Source organism: Cladophialophora immunda, assembly GCF_000835495.1.
Source record: "Cladophialophora immunda strain CBS 83496 unplaced genomic scaffold supercont1.3, whole genome shotgun sequence".
Taxonomy (NCBI): Eukaryota; Fungi; Ascomycota; class Eurotiomycetes; order Chaetothyriales; family Herpotrichiellaceae; genus Cladophialophora; species Cladophialophora immunda.
In genome coordinates this window covers 5063514-5085698 of record NW_015622543.1, presented here as the reverse complement: position 1 = coordinate 5085698, position 22185 = coordinate 5063514, and the positions used below count along the sequence as shown (strand labels likewise).

The window sequence follows — 22185 nt, the reverse complement described above, 5'->3', positions numbered from 1 at the left end:
AAGTACATGGTGGTGATGCCGCAAGTAATTGCCAACTGCTGGCATATGACGACACGGCCTCTTCTGCTTGGTGGCGCCAGCTCGGACACATAGACGGGGACCTGAGAGGAACAGATGCCGACCGCGAACCCACAGATGAACCGACCGACAACCAACATGGCAATGTTCTAGAAGACGAACCATTGTTTAGCACTCTTCTATGCGAAAGGCATTTTGGCTGCATACCTGGACCGCACAAGTTACGATGCATCCCAGCACCCATATCAGCGAGCCAACCTGGATGGTAGGTTTCCGGCCCCAGCGATCCGATAAGAAACCCGAAACAATACATGCGATGAAGGAACCACCTGGCATTGAAGCGTTAATTCCTCCTTGAACAACAGCTGTGGGACCGGAGCACTGGGGATTCTTGTCGAAAGGTGGGCCACTGGGGCCCTGGTTGAAGTAGCATCTATATTGATTTGTCCCTAAGCTATGAATCAAGACGTTAGTGAGCATATCCGACGGCTGTTGCCAGCGTTGTTCACTGACATTGCACTCATGCTCGCAATGTCAGCGCCGAATAGGCCGCCGCCGATGACGGCGATTGTCGTAATGAGGTAGATATTTCCAATCATTTCTGGAAAGCGTGAAGGTGGGAAAATTGGTGGGCTGCCGCTTGGATCTGGTACCAAAGGTAAGTAAATAGTGTCAATCTCACGAAATTGAAGGACAATACGGTTTATATATATGGGTCTGGCCGAGCACGGAGTGCTCGGCCAGACTTCATCCTCTGTGACTCTGGGGATACCCCAGATTACTCCGGAAGAGCTTAGCAACTTAGGCTTTGACCCAAATTCCCCGGTAGCTAACGATAATCTAACACCAGGAAGAGGTCTATCCGCAGCTCTGTATGGTACACTTTTGTCAGTGCTGACAGTGACCAGCCATGTCAGGAAGGGCACGCGACCCTTGTTCCTTCTTGGGAAGGCTACGCTTGTATAAGAGGACGGGAAGTTTCGATAAACCACCCTGAACAGTAACGACATCGCAGCGCTCATTTGTGCCTTGTTCGATGATTTGCCTTGCTGCCACTTGGTATTGATGGAAGATACCTGATACTCCGTTCTCGTCGGACTCCGAAAAGTTCAGGAGATGGGGGTAAAATTCCATGTACTGTCAAGCTTATGGATATTTCAGGCTGAAACTCTTCTGTGCTTAGCTCGATGAGGGCCGTTACCCGACAACATTGCAGCATTTGCCACACCAACACCTATAAGGCATCGTTCGGGGAAATTACAGAGCGGCCTGATAGCAAGGAAGCTAGGGTTGCTGCTCGGACTGGCCGAATGAAAAGCTACCAGAGAAGAGGCAAACACACATCCAGACGACCTAGTTCTTGAACGGTCCGCTCAATTGCCTTCTCGACATCTCGACCGACAGAGATATCTCCGGTCGTTACACAGCAATTTTGATCTGACGTGGTCAATCTGCTGCTTTGTGCCAGGTTGTATGCCATGGACTGACTGAACGATCGCCGCTGTTTCCTGTAGGGCCAAATGGCCTTGTTGTATATCCGAGACTGCGACACCGAAGCCACCTTTTGCGAGCCGTTTTGCGATTGCTCTCCAATACCACCGGCAGTCCCCGACACAAAGGCGACCCGTGAAGGAGCATACTACGCCATCGGGATCTGCACCAATGTCTGCTGAGCCTACAGTCAAAAGACGGAATCTTGTCATGGCGCTTGTGATGACCGAATAACTCTGCGTTAATTGGTGAGAGTGGCGTTAAAGGACAGCAAAGACTTTCTACAAGGGACTTCCCAAGGGAGTTGGCAATGTTCTTCTGTTTAGACACTAGCACTAGGGAGCCTGGATGCTTTGATCCTTGAAAACTTTGGCCTCGCACCTGCGCAATCTTCCGTTGAGGGATACCTCCCCGCCAACATTTCAGGATATTTGGGTTCTGTCGTCGTCGCCGCAACAATATGATGTCGGGTATTTCGTACCGGGTAGAACACACTGGTGGCTTGCAGGGACCCGCATCATCCATGTTGCCGTTCTCGGTTTGATGAGGTATCCGGAGAATATCAGATATATCATTTGCCGGGGCCCCACGGGGTTCGCTGAATGTAAGTCATCTCTTGAGCTAACGGACTTGGTCAGGCCGCATTCCGCTTGCCCTTTGTTCAGATCCTAGAATCGTCGACGATACTCTCGGACATTGAACTTATTCAGACGTCGCCATGAAACGCTTCGTTATTGGCAATATCTATGTTATTGCCTCCATTGCCGTAGTTGGAGGCGGCCTCTTCGGATTCGATATAGCCTCTATGTCTGGGATCCTCGGCACCGGGGGCTACAAATGCTACTTCAACCAAGGTCCCGAGGGACCTCCTTTCAACGACAATGAGAATTGCTCGGGACCGAGATCACTTGTTCAGGGCGGAATCACCGCCTCGATGGCAGCCGGCTCTTGGGTAGGGGCATTGATCTCGAGCTATATGTCTGACTGGCTCGGGAGAAAGATGTCCATTATTCTTGGATGTCTATTCTGGTAAAGCACCGAAGTCGAGGCGCGAAGATTGAAAAACTGATCGGTTTCAGGATTGCCGGGTCCACGGTCTGCGCTGCGTCACAGAATATCGGCATGCTCATCGGAGGTCGAATCCTCAACGGTATATCCGTCGGGATCGAGTCTGCGCAGGTTCCAGTTTATGTCTCGGAGCTAGCACCGCCCTCGAAGAGAGGCCGCCTGGTTGGCTTACAGCAGATGGCGATTTCCTGCGGGATCATGATTATGTATTAGTGAGTTGAGCTTTTTGCCAGTATCGTCATAATCTGTCCATACTGATGACAGGCAGTATTTCGTACGGCGGTGCGCATATTGGCGGTCAGACTTCTAGCACCTTCAACCCGCTTTCATTCCGCGTGCCTTGGGCTATCCAGATGGTTCCAGCGATCTATCTTATGATAGGCATGACCTTTCTACCCGAATCGCCTCGTTGGCTTGCCAAGAAAGATCGCTGGGAAGAATGTAAGTCGGTTTTGACATTGGTGCACGGAAAGGGCAATCCACACCATCAGTTGGTGGTTTTAGAGCTTGCAGAGATAAGCGCCACGTGCGAACTGGAGCGACAGTTTGGCGATGTCACGTACTGGGAGCTGTTTCAGCCAAAGATGCTGAACCGCACGATCATCGGCGCATTCGATCAAATCTGGTGCCAGCTCAGCGGGATGAACCTGATGAGTAAGTCTACTGGCGGTTCTTGTGCCAAAGAAGCGGATGTTAACAGTCCGACAGTGTACTATGTCACCTTTGTGTTTGGAATGGCTGGTTACAAGGGTAACTCGAATCTCCTGGCGTCATCGATTCAGTATGTCATCAATGTCGTTATGACCATCCCTGCCTTGATATGGGTTGACAGATGGGGCCGACGGCCGACACTTATGGCTGGAAGTCTCGGATGTGCCATTTGGATGTTCGCCAGTGGGGGTGTCCTGGGCACTTATGGTACCCATGTTCCTGGGGGCGTCAATGGCGTCGCAGAGCAGTCGATGCTAATCAGCGGTGCACCGGCGAAAGCGTTGATTGCATTTACCTACCTATTCGTCGGCACCTTTGCAACTACCTGGTCCCCGGTTTCATGGATCTACCCGCCAGAGTTATTTCCATTGCGAGTCCGGGGCAAGGCTGTGGCCTTGAGTACCTCTGCGAATTGGGCTTTCAACACTGCGTTGGGATTGTTTGTCCCGGTTGCCTTCGTCAATATTCAGTGGAAGACGTACCTGATCTTCGGAACCTTCCTGGTGGCCTCGTTTGTACACGTCTTTTTCTTCTTCCCAGAGACTTCCGGGAAGACATTGGAAGAGGTGGAGGGGATATTCGACGATCCTCATGGTATCAGGTATTTGGGCACTCCAGCGTGGAAGACTCACAAGGAGACCCAGAGAGCTTCAGCACTGGAACATAACAAGATGGACGCTAGCGAAGTGGAGGCGTGGAAGGCTGATAACAAGGCACTGGAATCTGCAACTGTCTTGCACCAAGAGATTGCCTAATTGAGGATCATATTCATCATCTCAGATGGGCTATCTTGTCAGCTCTAGCACAACTACATAGCGGTGACGCTAGTCTTACGGTTTGTTGATATTGAAGGAACGGTACTGTATAGTGGCTTTCATTTGCCTGTATCTCGGCTGCAACATTCTCATTGTCGTTGCGCTGATAGCATGTCGCTGATAATTCATGTTCGTTGTGCGTTCCGAGCAATATCTTCCAGAGAAGCTTGTGCCTGTAACGAGGCACTGGCATTTTCAATGACTTTTACTGCGAAGCCTAAATCTCTGGCGTGTAAGAATAAAAATACATCCCACAGTGTATATGTCTTTCTTCTATAGAGCATATTTTATGTTCTTACTTCTGTCCCTAGCTGCCTGTTGTGACCTTCCAAAAAAGACAACAAGACAAGAGTGTGTGAAACTGCTTCTCAATAGCCCCAGCTCTGCGAAGAGCCAAGCACTGTGTCATGATTATTTTGTGGAAGGACTGTAGCATGGGTCCGCCACCAGATCCCCAAGTTCCGACCAAGTAGGCGGCGATGGCGCGTTGCATATAACCGGGAGTCTGCGATTCTGAAATACCCGGAAAGCCAGTGTTCGCCAGGTACCAAAATCCTTTTTTCCCTTTCCTCTCCGAACTCATGCTACATGTCAGCAATATCGAGACACCGAGACGCCGCAATAAATCTTCTAACACGAATTCAAAACAACATTTTCATTGCCAGTGGCGCCTCAACCGGAAGAACTTGAATCATATAATCATACGCCGGACCGAATCTATCATCAACCACCCTATCTGCTAGGAAGCCCCTTGTATTCTGAAAATGCCCGGGTCTGTGCTACAGGGAAAAGTGATCGCCGTGGTCGGGGGAGCCTCTGGAATTGGCCATGCAGTGTCGAAGCTTCTCGTCGAACTCAAGGCCAGAGTCGCGATTGCGGATATTCAACAAGATCTCCTCGCATCAGTCAAACAAGAACTCAGTGCTGCCGGGGGTGAGGTGTTGGTTCACCGAGTTGACATCACCAACCGAGAGCAAACTGAAGCTTGGCTGGCAGATGTCGACCAGCAATTCGGCGGCCTGGATGGAGCGGTCAACCTCGCCGGCATCATTCCGAAGTCGCATAATAAAGGCACAATCCTGGATCAGACGGACAGTGACTGGGACAACGTCTTCTCGGTCAATGTGCGCGGCATGATGAACTGCATGAGGGCGGAGATCCCCCATCTACAAAGACGCGGTGGAGGAAGCATCGTCAACTTTGCGAGCACCCTCGGCCTGATAGGGAGAGCAGAAGCAGCATGTTACGCAGCAAGTAAGCACGCCGTCGTTGGGTTGACCTCTAGCGTGGCTAAGGAATTTGGTCGACAAAATATCAGGATAACCGCAATCGCACCGTCAGTGTCAAATTCTTTCATATTTGTCTGTGGTTCGAGATGCGGTCTGGGACTCAAGGACTAACAGATGTCTTTCCAGGGGCCTCACTATGACTCCGATGATGCAAAGGTCCATCGACGCTGATCCGAAGGCCGCGAAGGAAAAGGAGAATCCTGAAATTACTGCTTTGGGCCGTTTTGCTAAGCCGATGGAAATTGCGAAGGCAGTCGCCTTCCTGCTGAGCTCAGACGCAAGCTTTATCACGGGTGTGACTGTCAGCGTTGATGGGGGCTGGGTCTGTTAGAGCTAGGTTGCTGATTCATGAATGATATAGCTGGATCAGAGCTGATACAAAAGCGCCAGGTAGATATCTACCAACCCTCATCTGCTTCTAGTAAGGCAGGATCTAGGACAGTAAGGAAAGGTGAACGCTATGATCATCAGAAAGAAAACACGAGGAAATGATGCAGCTTGCTTCTCTCTGGGCCAGAGAATACTCATCTTACGGCAAAGCTAAGAAGCCGATAGAAAGCTTCGCGGCGCTGAGAAATTGAAGCGACAGTTGCTCCCAGCGTCGCCCTGTTCTGCGAGCCGGTACCCTGTCCAAGCCAACTGGCAAGTGTTGAACCGCCATTTCCAACAGCTTGTTAATTATCGGACCGAGAATGTTCCCTTTGAAGGTGCTGAACTGCGGGTGGAGATCTGAAGCTGCATTTGGAAATCTACGCGGTATAAATGGGTTACCCGGGAGATAGCCTTGAGAACATCCTCCGGCACCTCGAAGATATTGGAAGTGTCCCATGTGCTGATTTGGATTTCTCGGCTACACTTCATGTTGACAATACCCGTGAATTGCCAGGTGCACCTTTCTGAGCCAAGGGACGCTGGGTGGGATTTTGAAGCACTGGGAAAGGTGAGCATAAGAACGTCCAGCATTGACTTGGTAATTCAATGTCACCTTCACCATCTAGCATCACCCCAGCTCCGCGGCGTTGGCCAGATCCAACTCGCTTGTCAATGGGACTCAGTCGAGCAGCTGTACCGAGGATGAACTCGTGGTCCGTGACATCAGGAAGCTGGTCATGGACTGCTGCCGCCAGAACGGCGGCGGACACGGAGGATCTGCTGTTGGCATGGCACCGTTAGCCGTTGCACTTTGGGGGCATACGATGCGGTACTGTAACGCATCCATCGCGATGGACTCGTTTGGCTTCTCTGGGGCTGGGATGGCCAACTACGGGCGTTTCGGCCTCGATACTGGAGGGGTTTACCACAAGGTCGCGAACTATGTTCATTCGCACCAGGATGGAGCGAAGCTACGTAGATGGACTCTGCTCAAGTAGAATATTCCGTTTCGCTGGGCATTGTGGGCAATAGCTTGAATGTTTGCATTGTTGGTTCATAGCCACTGCCAGATGATACACCGATACTACCACAACAACACTGCCTTGGAAAATTAAAACACAATTACCAGCTGTTGTCGTTGGCAAGACTGAAAGAAAACATTTCCTGTCCGGTCGGGTCGGTTAAACCATCCATGGCGGTTGACATATCAAAGATCGACGACAGCAGCGAGTTCATGCCGTCAAAGTCATTCACAGGCATATCTGACAAGTAGTCTACGGGGTGGCCGGGCGCGTCATCTATCACCATGTGCATATCTTCCGACCGCCGCGGGGGGGTGGCCACGAGGAGATTTTCAAAGAGCTTCATGACCCATCGGGCGGGATCCCATCCGCCTCGAACATTGTGCCAGACAACCTGGCACGTGTTGACCGCCATGCGGCCCATCTTTGCCGCTGTCGTGTCCGTCGCCAAGGTCTGTGAGTAAAATACGGCTTGTGCTAGAAACAGTGCGTGGAAGGCTTCGTGCGGCAAGCGTGGAAACGTGGACTTGGTGGTCATACCGCACGTCAAGTCGAAAATCCGGTGGGCGGCATTCTCGCACACAGCGTCCAGTTGCCTGCCGCGAGGATCTGAATGGACAGAATTCGTTGATTGCTGGAGTTTCCCACCCAGATTGGCAAGAATCAGGTTGTGGTTATAGGCCAGTGCAAGGCTGGCTGGTAGGAGGTCCAACTTCACCTCGGAATCACGCCAATTTAGCGCTGGTGGAAGCTCTGCTCTCCATCTCCGTAGGTCGTGGTACATCTCGTCGTGCCTGGCACCGTGACCAGTTCTTTTGCAGAGCACAATCCGTCGCAGGATCCCGAAGAGCTTGGTGTTCTCGACGTGGAATGGACCAATGGTGCCGTCGAGACGATGGCGAACGCCGTCCTCTCCTTCTTGCGAGTCCGCCACAAAATCCTCGCAAGTCAAACTCTCTACATCGGCCACGTCGACGCTGTTCATGCGGAACTGGCGGCCTGAAAAGGTGGCGGCGCCAGTGTCCCGGACGAACAAAATCCACCATAACCGTCTCAACAAGCTCCTGTCCTCGGGCGCAAGCCGAGTATCCGCCATTGACCGATGAATGCCGAGGGACTCTGCAATGATCACCCCTGCTCCGATCCAGCTGGCCGAGTTCCAATAGCTATTGTGTGCGCCTCCCCAGAAGCTGAGGAGGATGACACTCTGGAGGACCATGATCTTGTTCATATGGTAGCCCAGGTCGAACAGAGCTTTGGCTTTTCGGTAGTAAGACAACCTCGCCTCGATCCTGTTCTGGTATCCAGCGCGGAACAGCACGTCTTCCTCGCAAAAGGTCACCGCCGCAAAGCAAACCGAATGGAGCAGGAGCCAGGGGAGCTGTTGAGCTCTGTAGCTCTCGAGGAAGCTCCGGCGTTTGAAGATCGGGTAAAGAGGATAGACGCGGTCAAGGAATGTGTTGAGCAGCATGTCCAAGATCTCTGGGTTCGGGAGTTCGAAGCACCCTCTGGTTTGTAAGAATTCAATATCTTTGGGCGGGACATGAGCAGGATGATGATGGTCTGATGATGGGGGGTGTCCTGGCGGCTCCGGCTTTGCTGGAGTGAGATAATGTAGCTGAGGTTTCGTCCCGTGTCCTTGATCCTGTAGGACGAGAGAGAGGGGGAAAGATTCGTCGAGGTAGGTGATGGAGAATCTGTTGGACCTGTCGTCTGGAGGGCTCTTCCGAGTCTTGAGAAATGGGTCAAAAGTCGACGCCCACGAGACGTCTGGATATGGCGAAAGGGTGGTGTTGGACAAACAAGAGACCGGCGAGGAGCAATCTAAAGACAACCGCGTTCGAAGATCACTGTTCTCTGGGACATTTGGCAGAGCCGCGAACTCATTAGCCCTGGCGGCATTCGCAGTAGTTGTCTCTGAAGCGCCAATACTGGCTGGCGCTGCCGATGGCTGTTCCGCTTGGAATTGTTCTTCGGGCCTTGTGGCATGCTCACTTGTTGTCCTGGATCGATTACTCGAGGGCGACGAATCGGGTCGATGTTGAGCACTTTCAACTAGAGCTGCTCCTGCAGCATATGAGGTCGAGACGATCTCAGAGCTTTGGCCATCAAGGTCCGGTCGTGGGGATTCATGAGCCTGTTTCTCCATATCAATCCTTTGTCTCCTTTTGTAGGTTCCTCTTTTCGACTCAAATAACACGCAATCCGTCCTCCCACTTGAAACGCATCTTGTGCAAGGAGTGCCATGGTCCATGGCGTCGCATTTGACTCTCTTTTGTCTGCAAAGAAGACATGCCTTCGCCGCACGAAACCTGGCTGGAACGAAGCCAGTTCGTGACCCGGAAGCCATTGGGAGTTCACGCCCACGAGCTGGACCTAAGGATAATCTCCGATGGGCTAGATGTACGAATGGTCAATACGTAAGAGTTGCCAAATATCATATCGGTGCCATTTGGCTATGAGAGATGTCGAGAGAAGAGAATATGAGTGACGAGCTGCTGAATATCAAAGGTCGTGTGACAAGAACCTGAGGACCTCAGAAGATCCAAGCCCCAGATTTACATTCTCTCATTAAACCTTCTGGTCTTTGCCTGGACCCTGAGGCAAAAGAGATAGAACTCGCATATCTCTCATCTCTCCACCTACGACTCGTGGCTAAGCCCGTTGGGGTAACCTCGCTGTTATACCCCGGCTGGGGTATATCAGCGGATACCAGTCCTAGGTAAACATCAATTACCTTTCTGAATTGGGAGAAGCTTGGGATTAAAGAGGTTCAACTTCGGCACTATTGCTATTGGTCAAGACTGCGTTTAATTTGGACTTGAGACGACGCTGACAAACTCATGACAGAGAGGAAGGACGCGGGCGAGCTCTGAAAGGACAAAAGCTATTGGATGTAATAAGTCATGGGTACCGCAAAATAACACATTCCATCTATCCATAAAGCCGACGGTCCGGCCTGCCTCCCCGTCCAAAACATGTGTCCTGACACCTGCGGAATATAATGGTGCGAAGGAGAGAGGCGTATAGTTCCAGATTTGGTAGTATACCCGCCGTTGGAGTATCCGGCCGTTTAACAAGCATTCAGTATAGCAAATAGGTTACTTCCGACAGGGTACGATACTGCATGGACAGATTCGGGTATCCGAGTGAACTAGCAAATATTTTGTTGTTTGGCGTAGACTAAGAATGGGACAATACAAAGGTAACAGAGAGTGTGTGATTTTGCCATTGCAAGTCTGCACAACTTTGACCTTGCAGGATCGATCCTTCTGGTAAGTTATAGCCCGGATCCCTTCCCCTGCTAACATTGTTCAATCCTCCATCGCCGAAATGATAGCGGGAGCACGGGAGCTGAAAATCGCCGTCATCGCCGGCGACGGTATTGGCATTGAGGTAATGCCTTGGGGAGTCAAATGCCTCCAAGCAATCGCCAAGGTCTATGGGTTATCGCTGAAATTCGAGGAATTCGAATTTTCTTCCATCAATTACTACCTCAAGCATGGCCAAATGCTCCCGGACAACTGGAAGGAGCTACTTTTACCATTTGATGCCATCTATTTCGGCGCCCAAGGAAATCCTGCAGTTGCTCCGGATCACATCATTCTCTGGGGGTCCTTGATTAAAATCCGACGCGAGTTCGACCAATACATCAACCTCCGCCCATGCCGACTAATGAAGGGTGTGCCGACACCTCTGAAGAATCGTCAAGCAGGTGACATAGACTTTCTGGTCGTCCGAGAAAACACCGAAGGCGAATATAGCGGAGTCGGCGGCAGAATGTTCGAAGGAACCGATAGGGAAATCGTACTTCAGCAAACGATTATGACTCGTGTGGGGGTCGACCGGGTGATGAGATATGCCTTCGACCTGGCACGATCAAGACCTCGCAAGCGCCTTACTAGTGCTACAAAGAGTAATGGCCTGGCTATTTCGATGCCATATTGGGACGAGCGAGCGGCAGCAATTGCCAAAGAATACCCCGACGTTCGCACCGACAAGTACCATATCGACATTCTGAGCGCGCACGTGGTTCAGAGGCCCCAAATTTTCGACGTTGTGGTTGCGAGTAACTTGTTTGGGGACATCTTGTCGGACTTGGGTCCGGCCTGTGCAGGAACGATTGGTATTGCACCCAGCGGGAATATCAATCCGGAACGAAAGTTCCCCAGTCTCTTTGAGCCCGTCCATGGAAGTGCCCCCGATATCGCGGGAAAGGGTATTGCAAACCCTGTGGGAATGATTTGGGCTGGCCAGATGATGCTTGAGTGGTTCGGGTTCAAGGAGCCGGCGGCGGCACTCTTGGACGCGATAGAGACCGTCCTAGGGAAAGGCGACCTCTCTATTAACACACCAGATATGGGCGGACGTGGAACCACAGATGGGTTAGGGGGGGCCATCGAAGAGGAGATATTGAAGCGGAAGAAATAGATTCGTGCTAGAATTGGAGTCGGTCAAGGGTACGAAAACCAGGTTTAAATTCTGCATCGAGCGCATCTTGTACGAGATCAGTCAAGAGGTCTGATGATTACAAGTACCCAAGAGACTTAGAATCGGGTTGGAGGACTCTACCGTACTATTCTACGATCTCTAAATTCTCGCGCATCTATAGCAGGAAAGCTTCATATTGTGGTTCCAGACTTCATTGAGCAGCTCTGATACCCCAATGGTGTACTGGCCCTTAAACATATTTTTAATCGAAATGGCAAATCCGGTCTCGTGCCGACATCCGTTGAAACTACGTTATGCGATGAAAGTGCCGTGGGTACCATATGGACGGTTAAAGCCATGAATCGAGCGCCGGAACATACAATTCACCAGGAGAAGTTCGCTCTGTCCTCTCCACTACCAAATGGTGGAATGAAATGCTTCCGGCCAGAGCTTCACCTAAAACAAGCGGCTAGATGCTCGGGAAATCAAGGATCAGGATCAGGAGACTGCCAAACGAGCTTATTCTGCTGCCTTTGCTTGTCTTCCTGCAATGGTACCTGCGGCAAATGACCTGTGCGCAAGCAAGTAACCGACCCGGGTAGAAATCCCAGGAAGGCAATATAGCCAACTTTGATGCTGCTACGGCCATTCGTGGAGGTGACTTTGCCCTGTCCACTTGCCAAAGATTGAATTCCGAGGAGAGCGAGCCTTAGTGATGAACATCTTCTTGCTATGGCTCAACAATTTTCATAAATCAGTTGCCCTCGCAGCAAGGCCGATGTGATCGGAGTTGAGCATTCTGCATTCTACCTGACGGTCACCCACTCTAGCAGTGACTGACAGTCAAAATGTCAAGTAAATCGACACCGAATACCATCATCATTGGCGGCGGGCCATCCGGCATAGCTCTCGCATACGAGCTCAAGCACAAGCTTGGCTACACAGACTTCATCGCAGGTGACCCATTTCAATCTGCGTTTCCAACTGCTGACTTGGGGCAAGATTTATGAACGAAATGACGGCATCGGAGGAACTTGGAAGACCAACACATATCCTGGATGGTAACGTGGCGAAGTTTCTTGAGGAGGGGGAATATGACTGATACGGAGTGCAGTGGTTGCGACATCCCTTCTCATCTCTACTCTTTCAGCTTCAATCCGAACCCGAATTGGTCGATTGAACTGTGTGAGCAACCTGAAATCCTACAATGTGAGCTTTCACCGACACAATTGAAGCCTGAGCGTTGGATGACTAACTCTCAGCACAGATCTCAACGACACTGTAGACAAATTCGAACTCCGTCCCTTTTTCCACCTCAGTATCGAATGCTTGGGGGCTAAATGGCACGAAGATCGGAATGAGTGGGAAGTCTTTTTGAAGGACCAGGAGACCAAGATCAGTTATTCGCGATTCGCTACGATCCTGATATCTGCCGTTGGCGCTCTTTCGACTCCGAAGACACCAGACTTCCCAGGGATGGATAAGTTCCGTGGACCGATGGTTCATACCGCTCAATGGGACCATAGTCTCAACTGGGAAGGCAAGAAGGTGGCGGTGATTGGAAATGGTTGCAGCTCTGCACAGGCCATTCCGGTAATGGCTGAAAAGGCAGCCAAGATCACTCAGTACGCTCGCAGTCGACAATGGTACCTTCCGAGGGTAAGTGTGCCCAGAATCAGTACTGGTAAAATCATCAGATACTGATCTCCGTTTGACTTGAAATAGCCAAATCATGCTTTCACAGAGGCAGAGAAATGGTCGTTCCGTTGGATTCCTCTTCTCCAGAGATGGCTCCGTTTCCGAATATTCCTCGATGCTGATGCCGACACTAAAGAATATTATTCTTCAAAGACGGGAGTCAGGAGCCGTTCCGTGCTTGAGAAGAAAGCAGAGGCGTATATGCTGTCCAAGGCTCCGAAGAAGTATCACAGCTTCATTATTCCAGACTTCCCCCTTGGTATGTCGACACGTGCCTGCGACCTCCACCTGAGGGCTGACTCTCTAAAAGGATGCAAGAGACGAATATTCGACCCCGGTTATCTTGATAGCCTCAATAAGAAGAATGTGGAGCTGATCAACCAAGGCATCGCAGAGTTCACCGAGACCGGTCTGATTGACCTTTCGGGCAAGGCAGCTGATTTTGACATCATTGTGCTCGCCACTGGGTACCAAGTCACTGACTTCCTCCAAACTATGAAGATTCACGGTGCCAACGGCATATCTCTCTGCCAGCAATGGCGGGAATGCCGGGGGGCTCAAGCTTACCTGGGGACGTATGTCCACAACTTCCCTAACTTTGGAATCATGTAAGTGTGGTTGTGTCCCTCTGTAAGCGCACAAGAACTGATCTTTAATCTTAGCTATGGGCCCAATACCTTCCCAGCTAATAACTCAGCCTTGTTCTCTTGTCAAACTCAGGTCAGCTATGCAGTCCGAAGCTTGATCAAGCCAATCGTCGATGGCCGCGCCGACAGAATCGAGGTCAAACAAAGCGCCGAAGATCGCGAAACCAATATCATCCACACCAAGCTGAAGTCAAGTGTCTTCTTCTCCGGATGTTCCAGCTGGTTCATTAATGAGAACGGCCGCAATGTCACCTCATGGCCAGGGAAAGCCGAAGAATATTGGCGGCGGACACTTGCTGTCGACTGGGGCGCCTTCAATCTCACGGGAGGCACCAAGTGGTGGGCTGTCAACTCGCTCTCACGTGAAGTATCGCCCTGGATCCATCTTGAACGCGACATTCTGATCCTGGCGGTCATCACTGGGCTCGCTAAGAGCAGGCAGCTGACGCAATTCGTTCAACCGAACATTAAGTGGGCTGGCGAAGTTATCCTCCAGAATGCTACCGAGCTGCTCCACCGCTAGGTTTTGGTACTGCACAAGCAATTAGTATGCTCACAACCTGAAAGCACGCTCCGCATCTATGATCTATCGTGCATTGTGGATGTCCTGGTAACTATTGGTTTGTCGTTGATACTGTCGAGCTGCAAAAAGAGACCGATAATCAGATATATATTTTCTCTGACTTCTTCACTATCATTGGGCAACAAAATCAGACAACAATTCCAACCATTACAGCGAAGTCCTCATGATCTTTGTGGTACGAATTTGTCGTCTCCGTACATTTGTCATCCATGTATTCCTGGCGCTGATATAGGCCGCTTAAGGATACGATCTTGTCACAAAAGGTGAGTCCGTAGGACCCTTATACGGCCAGATTTGGGAACAACTTTTCGACGAGCAAGCCAACACATGTCGCATTAGTTTTACGCTTGACACTCTACGGGATACTTCGTCTAAACACTACTATTTAAACTCGTCCATGAGTGCCCTTTCCACGGACATGGCGATAAGAGGCGGCACTCCCAAGGAGTTCGACCAAGCTCTGTCGCTCTCGATCCGCACCAGATACTTAGCGTCTCGCAGCTGTTGTTAAATGTACTGCATCATGGTCGCTTTACTAGCGTCTGATTTACCATGTATCCATTGTACATAGGTCTTTGGCTGTCGTGGAGTCAAGGCTGCGCTAGGGAGAAAAGTTTTAAAAGCGGCGCGGTCGGGGTGATTCCCAGAATGAGTTCCGACCTGCCAAGGCGCAAGGGCCGCTATTACTCCCCCGAAGTTCAACCGAAATTTTCAACTTTTCTTCGCCGACTGCGAGGTACGCTGTAGTTGGTTCTGAATTGTTAGACACCACCCGCTTTTTACCTTTGTCTCACCTTCTCCAAGGTCGCTTTTGACTAAAATGGGTGCTCGAAAGAAAGAAGCTGCCCGCCGTGAGCGGCAAGGGCAATCGACAGACGGCATGGCAAACGTCAAGGTCAAGGGCGAGAACTTTTATCGGTGCGTGAAGATGCGGTGGACGATACTTGGACGATCCATGCTAATAGGACGTTCACAGCAATGCCAAAAAGCTCAAGACACTAAACATGCTGAAAGACGGCAAAGCACAGCGGAATGCCGAAGGCAAGATCACGAAAGCCGCCTCATACCAGTCCCGCGAAGTTCCCAAGGCCCGAGTAGAGCCTAATCGGAAGTGGTTTGGGAATACGAGAGTGATATCTCAAGATGCACTCGACTCCTTCAGACAAGCCGTGGCAGAGCGAGCAGCCGATCCATACCAGGTCCTTCTGAAGACGAACAAACTCCCTATGAGCCTGATTCGAGATGCCGAGAATACCAAGAATGGGATTAAACAGCACCAGGCCAAGATTGCGGTCGAGTCTGCCCCCTTTGCCGACACCTTTGGACCAAAGTCCCAGCGGAAGCGTGTGAAACTAAGTGCAAGCTCTGTGACGGATTTGGCTGACGAGTCGGTGAAAATGCACGACGACTATCTTGAGCGACTGGAAGAGAACAAGCTGCTGAGTGGGCAAACGGCGGAACAAATGCAGGGACAACAAGATGGCGAACTCACCAGTGCCCGTGAACCAATCTTCTCAAAAGGCCAAAGCAAAAGGATATGGAACGAGCTGTACAAGGTCATTGACTCGTCCGATGTGGTTATCCACGTGCTGGATGCTCGAGACCCCGAGGGCACAAGATGTAGGAGCGTGGAAAAATACATTCGCGAGGAGGCACCGCATAAACACTTGGTGTTTGTGCTCAACAAGTGCGATCTGGTGCCGACAAGCATAGCGGTAAGGTTATCTTCTCTTTTCGTTCAGTGTCTCCGAACTTCTACAAAGTACACGCGCAGAAATAATCCCCACTCCATTGCTAAGTCAAGGCTCCTTTCTGCGTTCTCGCATTTCCTCAATGAAAGCAGCCTGTTACAGCTTTGGTACATCAAGCCGCGCTCGCCACCCTCACGGGTGGTTTCCGACAACTGCATCCGTCTTGGAAGCATATCTGTCACCAGAGTGCAAGGCGTGTTTCGTTTGAGTTGAGGTTTGCTTTCTTCGTCTATGGCACGTCTCTTAGTAATGTCTCACACATCCATACTAATCTCAAGATTTTAGGCTCAATGGACAAGATTACTTTCAAAGGAATATCCTACGCTGGCTTTTCACGCGTCGATGACGAACTCCTTTGGGAAAGGCTCGCTGATCACGCTGTTACGACAATTCTCGACGCTACACTCGTCGAGGAAACAGATCTCGGTGGGTTTCATTGGGTATCCGAACACGGGCAAATCCTCGATAATCAACACACTACGAAAGAAGCGAGTTTGTACAGTCGCCCCAATTCCAGGGGAGACCAAAGTTTGGCAATACATCACGTTAATGAAGAGAATCTATTTGATCGACTGCCCGGGGGTCGTTCCACCTAGTCAAGGCGACACCGAAGAAGATATCCTGCTGCGTGGGGTGGTGCGGGTGGAAAATGTCGAACATCCCGCACAGTATGTTGAGGCTGTTCTGAGAAGAACGAAGCCCCGCCATATCGAGCGGACCTACGATATCAAGGCTACAGATTATAACGACGATCCGATTGAATTTCTGAGCATCTTGGCGAGAAAGGGCGGGAGATTGTTGAAAGGTGGCGAGCCCGATGTCGACGGTGTGGCCAAGATGGTTTTGAATGATTTCCTGCGCGGGAAAATTCCCTGGTTCACGCCACCGCCGAAGAAAGAGGGAGCCGACGGAACAGGCGACGATCCCTCGACAGAAGTCATTGAAGGGAGGGAAGGCCGGCTAGGCGAGATGCCTAGCAAACGGAAAGCTGACCAACCCGCGGCGAGTGGTGAGAGTTCACTTGAGTCTGGTGCAGAACAGGACTCATCGCCCAGTGATGACGAGGAGGAAGAGGATGAAGATGAGAGCAACGAAGAACCAGTCGATGATTTCACAGGATTTGACGACGAAAACGATGAAGTTAGTCATGATGAGGATTCTGGCCACGACGACGGTGGAACTCAGCTATGAGGCTGTGCCCTGACTCGCGTTCAGAAACGATATAAGCAAATAATCCTCGAAGCAATGATCCCTTGATCAAACTCCAGAACACTATGAGTTTGCTCCGCGACTCGGTGATATCACATTTCTTTCCGTTGGCCTGATGTGTGACTCGTGTTTCATAACATGTCCCGTGGAGCCTCCGGATTAGAGTCTTCTCAATATGAAGGAGGAACATCGGATAGAGATGCGTGTGTCAGATAATGGAGAATTGTAGAACAGCCACAACAGCCTCGTGGCATACAAGTGGATACGCATGTCTGGAGGGCGGATGGGAGCGGCAGGAGCCGCCAGGGGCAAGGAGGCTGTGACGTCAAGGTCATGTGAGCAAAAGATGAACACGAACCCTTCGCCTTTCTTCCAAAAGCCGCACCTGACCGGCCCTCATGCGACCGGCCTCTTCTCCCCAGATATTGATTAATGTTGGGCTTCGTGCCGCCCTCCTTCTCTCTCCTATGTAAGGCATGAATACCTCGCTGTCCTCGCCTGTGTGATCGCACTTTCCAATGTTCGGCTTGTGGACTGTTTTCTGGGTATGCTCATGGGTAGCAGCTGGGGCAGCGTTTCCGGCGCATCTCTGGGCGAGTGACAAAGAAATCTCCCAACAGACCTTTGAGTCGCTTGAAGAACTCGCTCGCATTGTCGACATATCCTACTGTGTCGGGACGACGGGTATTCAGAAGCCCTTCAAATGCCTGAGTCGATGCAGCGACTTTGAGGGCTTCGAACTCGTCACCACCTGGAACACCGGTCCCCTTCTGTCCGATTCGTCTGGCTACATCGCCTTGTCGCATCCTCCCTACCCAAAACGAGTTATCGTCGCCTTTCGAGGAACCTACTCCATCGCAAACACAATTGCAGATCTGTCGACAAACCCAGCCGAATACGCTCCTTTCCCCTCCGAGAGAGATAATGATTCGTTCTGCACTACCGAGCAGTGGCAAAATGAAAGGGAACCAATCCTTCCACAACTATTGAAACAGCCGGAGAAAAGGAGTGTGGTTCAGGCGGCATGTCCGAACTGCACTGTTCATTCGGGCTTCATGACGTCCTGGCGGAATACACGCTGCATCATCATCCCACACGTAGAATTGGCCCTAAAGGACCACCCAGACTACGAACTGGTGCTGGTGGGTCATTCGCTTGGAGGCGCTGTTGCAGCGTTGGCGTCTCTCGAATTTCAAGCGAGAGGATGGCAGCCTCATGTCACAACATTTGGTGAGCCACGGGTTGGAAATCTGGCACTGAATCAGTTCATCGATAAACGTTTCAACTTGAATGCCACCAAACCGGACGAGTGGACATACCGCAGAGTGACACATGTGGACGATCCAGTGCCCCTTCTACCGCTGGAAGAATGGGGTTACAAAATGCACGCTGGGGAGATATACATCTCCAAACCCGCTCTGCCTCCCGCTCGTGCTGATATCCGGCATTGTGTGGGCGATGAGGATCCTGCTTGTATTGCCGACAGCATCTCCACCGAGCAGGTCAAAACCGCAATGGGCGATGACGACAGTGCTGCCTCCGAGATCAAGGAAATGTGGGAGATAAGTCGGCGCTATAAATTTTGGCAGCTGTTCTTTGCTCATCGTGACTACTTCTGGCGGCTGGGGCTCTGTGTTCCTGGCGGAGATCCTTGGGACTGGTCGAGAGGCAAATACAACACGACCTTTATGAATGATGAGTTATGACATGGGTTACGATGAGCGATAACAGACTCGGATTGTCTAAAAACCCATAAAGATATGGGATAAAAGCGCGGCGTTGTGCAATTCTGTGGCGGTGAGAGAAACAGGAGCCCCGTACATAATCCTAATAGGCACATATATATAACATATCCCGAGACTGTTTCATCCAGATCCATATCGTACCCTCGAAATCCAGGGAAACTCGCCTTCGATCTATAGTGCATATCTGGACTATTGTAGTCTGCTTGTAGTGGACAGTGACGGTGTCGGCTTCATGTTTCCCCGTTCCGGACTTGGCGCAAGGCTCTTCTCCAGTCCAGCCTCGACATCAACTTCTTTTGCCATTTTAGATTTCATCCCAGCAAACCATCTCTCCTTCAGAGCTCGGCATCTCGCTGGAATCCTAGTAGCCAGCTTAGACCCCGATGAACACGCCTTGATACAAGGCCCACCCATTTCCCTCCCTCCTTCTCCGCGCAACCCATGTTAACCGCCAAACCACCACCCATGGCATCACAATTACTGCCGTTAGGTATATTCCATATTTTCACGGGCATTGGCCCCTGTCCACGGACGAGTGCAATAGGCAATCGCTAACCACGTTTATTGGGAACAGAACTGATCGACAAGTGTGTCGGCTCGAGGATCTGGATCGTCATGAAAGGCGATAAAGGTACGGGGAATCCCAGTCTCAAGTCGTCGAATTCGCGCGCCAGTCCAGAAAACCTCGCGGTGGCTTGTCAACCGGCACACCTTGGTCACTGCATCGGGTCTCTCATTAGACATCCACCTCCCGCCGTCGATTCTGTCGCGGAGATCTTCGCCTTGCCAATCCAGGTTCCGCGGTTTGACTGACTTTGAATTACCCGGTTTGCAGAATTCGCCGGCACATTGATCGGGTTCGACGACTATGTCAGTAAGTATGCGCGCGACCGTCTATTCTGGCACACGGCCCACACGAGAGAGTGGAGGATGGCAGTATATCATGAAGAACGAGACAATCCAGCTAACTATGTAACTTTCCTTCGGTGTGTATAGACATGGTCCTGGAGGATGTGATTGAATTGTAAGTCTGTCCCTCTTCTCTGTCCCCCTCCATCGGCATTGTCCTCGTCCGCTACTCCCACTTTGGTCGACACTTTGGTCCACCCAGACATCCGAACGAGGAGAGACTGACGTTTGGAACAAGTGACTACACCGGCGCTCAAACGCGGCTGCCCAAGATTCTGCTGAACGGGAACAACATCTGCATGGTAAGCACACTCGCGAAGACCACAATTTGTTTCTTTCCAGCCCCATGCATTGCACCCCCTTTCCACAGCGCTGCTCATCAAAGGGATTCTTTTTCTTCTCCTTCCATTTCTTTCCCTCCTCTTTCCCTTGCACGCTCTTCGAGCGGTGTGCGTTCAACGTAGTCGACTGGCTGATTCCGTGGATAGTTGATACCGGGCGGAGAAGGGCCAGTCCCTGCGGCGGCATCATGAGAAGAGAGGTCTGCTCAATCGACTACGGGGCTCCTTTTTTTTTCTCCAAAAAAACGCCGCACTCGAGAGTTATGATCAAGCAAAGCAAAGAGGCCGGAGGCGATCGAGGAACCGAGCGCGTCGATGTCGTTTGTTTGAGCTGAGAGAATACGTTAAAGGGATATTCACACCGAGGAAATACTCTGTATACAGTGCAACAACGCCTGACAGGGCCTTGATGGCTTGGAGGTACAGGCCCTGGCATGACGAAACGAAACAGCCGAACAAATAGTCTGCAACCGATCCTTCATACCGAAGATACAGGGAGAAATATTCTTCGTCACGTCTTCCCGTATTTCGAGGCAGACTTTTGTAGAACCTGGATCGCTTCTTGCTGGACACTTCGCACGATGTCCCCCGCCGACATGATCTCTCTCACCAATCCTATCCCCGTGCCCGCGTAGGTGGTCATCCTCCCTTCCGGGCCCCAGCCTGCATCGCCCATCTTGACCGCCTCGTTGTACAGCTCTACGTTCTCCATATCCCCCATGCCGTGCACTGCGTCTAGATATGTCCGATTCACCACGCCTCGGCCAGTATACGCCTGCGGCCATCCGTGAATGCCTCTGACGGTGTCGTAAATGGTGGTCGAGACGGTGCTTGTGCCGCCGTCGGTAACTCTCAATACTTCGTCTTGATAGCCCTTGGCGATGACCGCTTCCTCGCATGCGAGAAACCTCGTGCCCAAACACACGCCGTCAGCGCCCAGTGCCAACGCCGCCGCGGCCCCTCTTCCGTCCATGATCCCACCGGCCGCAAGCACCGGGATATCGATCTCTTCCCTCTCAAACGAATCTATCACTTCGGGTAACAGCGTGAGCAAACTCGCCCGCTGCGCGAGTCCATGGCCGCCCGAATCCGAACCCTGCACGATCAAGACATCCGGTTTCGTCGTCTTGGCGACTTCGATTGCCTCGGCCACGGTGCCGACCTGGACCCAGATCTTGGTGCGCTCGTTGGTGAGGTGCCGGATGGATTTCGCCCAGTCGAGGAGATCGCTGAGGTGGGTGGGCGCGAAGAACCATACCGCAGCGACGGGATGTTTCTCGAGGGCCTGGGTCAGAAGTGGGAGAGAGCTGCCCCAGTTCTGGACACCCACGCCGATTGGGAGCAATCCGTTGTGGAGATGTACATTTGTAGATTTTGCATATTCCGCTGCTTCAGAGAGGTTCTGTAGTAGGGAAGACAGGTCGAATCCGCCTGCCAGGAAACCAATCCCGCCGTTTGCGGACACAGAAACTGCCAGACGACCCATGGTAATTTTCATCATGGGTGCGGATACGACCAAGGGGAGATCGGGAGATGTCCACGGGTAGTCATGGTGAAGCGCATTGGGCGGCATGCTTAAGCCAGCTTCTAACGAGACGAGGCTCGCAACGACGTTGCACAGGAGCTGGTCCCTCTGAAAAGGAGAAACAACTGCACAGTTTTAGAGACGTAGGGTCTTTCGCAGAATTCTTGTCAAAGGAACAATAAGCAGTCGAATTGCAAATCCCCGCATACAGCTTAAAGTGCAGCTGTTTGACCACCGTTTTCGTATCGCAAAAGGCGTGACAGCATTGCTGAATTCTCAGCCAGCAGTCAGCGAATGGAAGGTTCCATGGGACCGAAACCAGGCTTAGGAGGAGTCAATCCAATTCGTTTCGAGGACGAGAATCGGAGATCGACCAAGGGGACCGAGTTGGAGGATCCATGCCTCATGCCGCGGAGATGTCGTTGGGTGAACTCTGCCCCTGCATTGAGCGAAAACTGCGTTTGTCGGCGCGTCAGCTCGGAGTCGTCAGTTGTTTGATAGTCACGTGGATCTTGGCAACTTTGTACGGTTTGTCTGCCGGTCCCTCGAGTCCGACTTTT

General features: G+C 51.5%; 6 protein-coding genes across 6 annotated transcripts; 4 read left to right on the top strand and 2 right to left on the bottom strand.

The window, feature by feature from the left end:
- Positions 1 to 6811: 6811 nt before the first annotated feature.
- Positions 6812 to 9304, bottom strand: PV07_06144 (uncharacterized protein). The gene has a single exon (XM_016393096.1). It carries the CDS (start codon positions 9134 to 9136, stop codon positions 6887 to 6889), a length of 2250 nt encoding a protein of 749 aa, XP_016250615.1. The 5' UTR covers positions 9137 to 9304; the 3' UTR covers positions 6812 to 6886.
- Positions 9305 to 10054: 750 nt separating this feature from the next.
- Positions 10055 to 11290, top strand: PV07_06143 (tartrate dehydrogenase). Its single transcript, XM_016393095.1, has one exon. It carries the CDS (start codon positions 10120 to 10122, stop codon positions 11215 to 11217), a length of 1098 nt encoding a protein of 365 aa, XP_016250614.1. The 5' UTR covers positions 10055 to 10119; the 3' UTR covers positions 11218 to 11290.
- A 1021-nt stretch (positions 11291 to 12311) lies between these two features.
- PV07_06142 (uncharacterized protein) lies at positions 12312 to 14085 on the top strand (the record flags this gene model as incomplete). The annotated part of the gene is made up of 5 exons (XM_016393094.1): positions 12312 to 12426; positions 12485 to 12876; positions 12943 to 13174; positions 13226 to 13523; positions 13578 to 14085. 5 exons carry the CDS (start codon positions 12312 to 12314, stop codon positions 14083 to 14085), a joined length of 1545 nt encoding a protein of 514 aa, XP_016250613.1.
- Positions 14086 to 14892: 807 nt separating this feature from the next.
- PV07_06141 (uncharacterized protein) lies at positions 14893 to 17200 on the top strand. Its single transcript, XM_016393093.1, has 3 exons — positions 14893 to 15063; positions 15122 to 15860; positions 16182 to 17200. Exons 1-3 carry the CDS (start codon positions 14966 to 14968, stop codon positions 17085 to 17087), a joined length of 1743 nt encoding a protein of 580 aa, XP_016250612.1. The 5' UTR covers positions 14893 to 14965; the 3' UTR covers positions 17088 to 17200.
- A 296-nt stretch (positions 17201 to 17496) lies between these two features.
- PV07_06140 (uncharacterized protein) lies at positions 17497 to 18979 on the top strand. Its single transcript, XM_016393092.1, has one exon. It carries the CDS (start codon positions 17624 to 17626, stop codon positions 18809 to 18811), a length of 1188 nt encoding a protein of 395 aa, XP_016250611.1. The 5' UTR covers positions 17497 to 17623; the 3' UTR covers positions 18812 to 18979.
- A 1441-nt stretch (positions 18980 to 20420) lies between these two features.
- Positions 20421 to 22063, bottom strand: PV07_06139 (uncharacterized protein). The gene has a single exon (XM_016393091.1). It carries the CDS (start codon positions 21671 to 21673, stop codon positions 20612 to 20614), a length of 1062 nt encoding a protein of 353 aa, XP_016250610.1. The 5' UTR covers positions 21674 to 22063; the 3' UTR covers positions 20421 to 20611.
- Between the last annotated feature and the right edge of the window lie 122 nt (positions 22064 to 22185).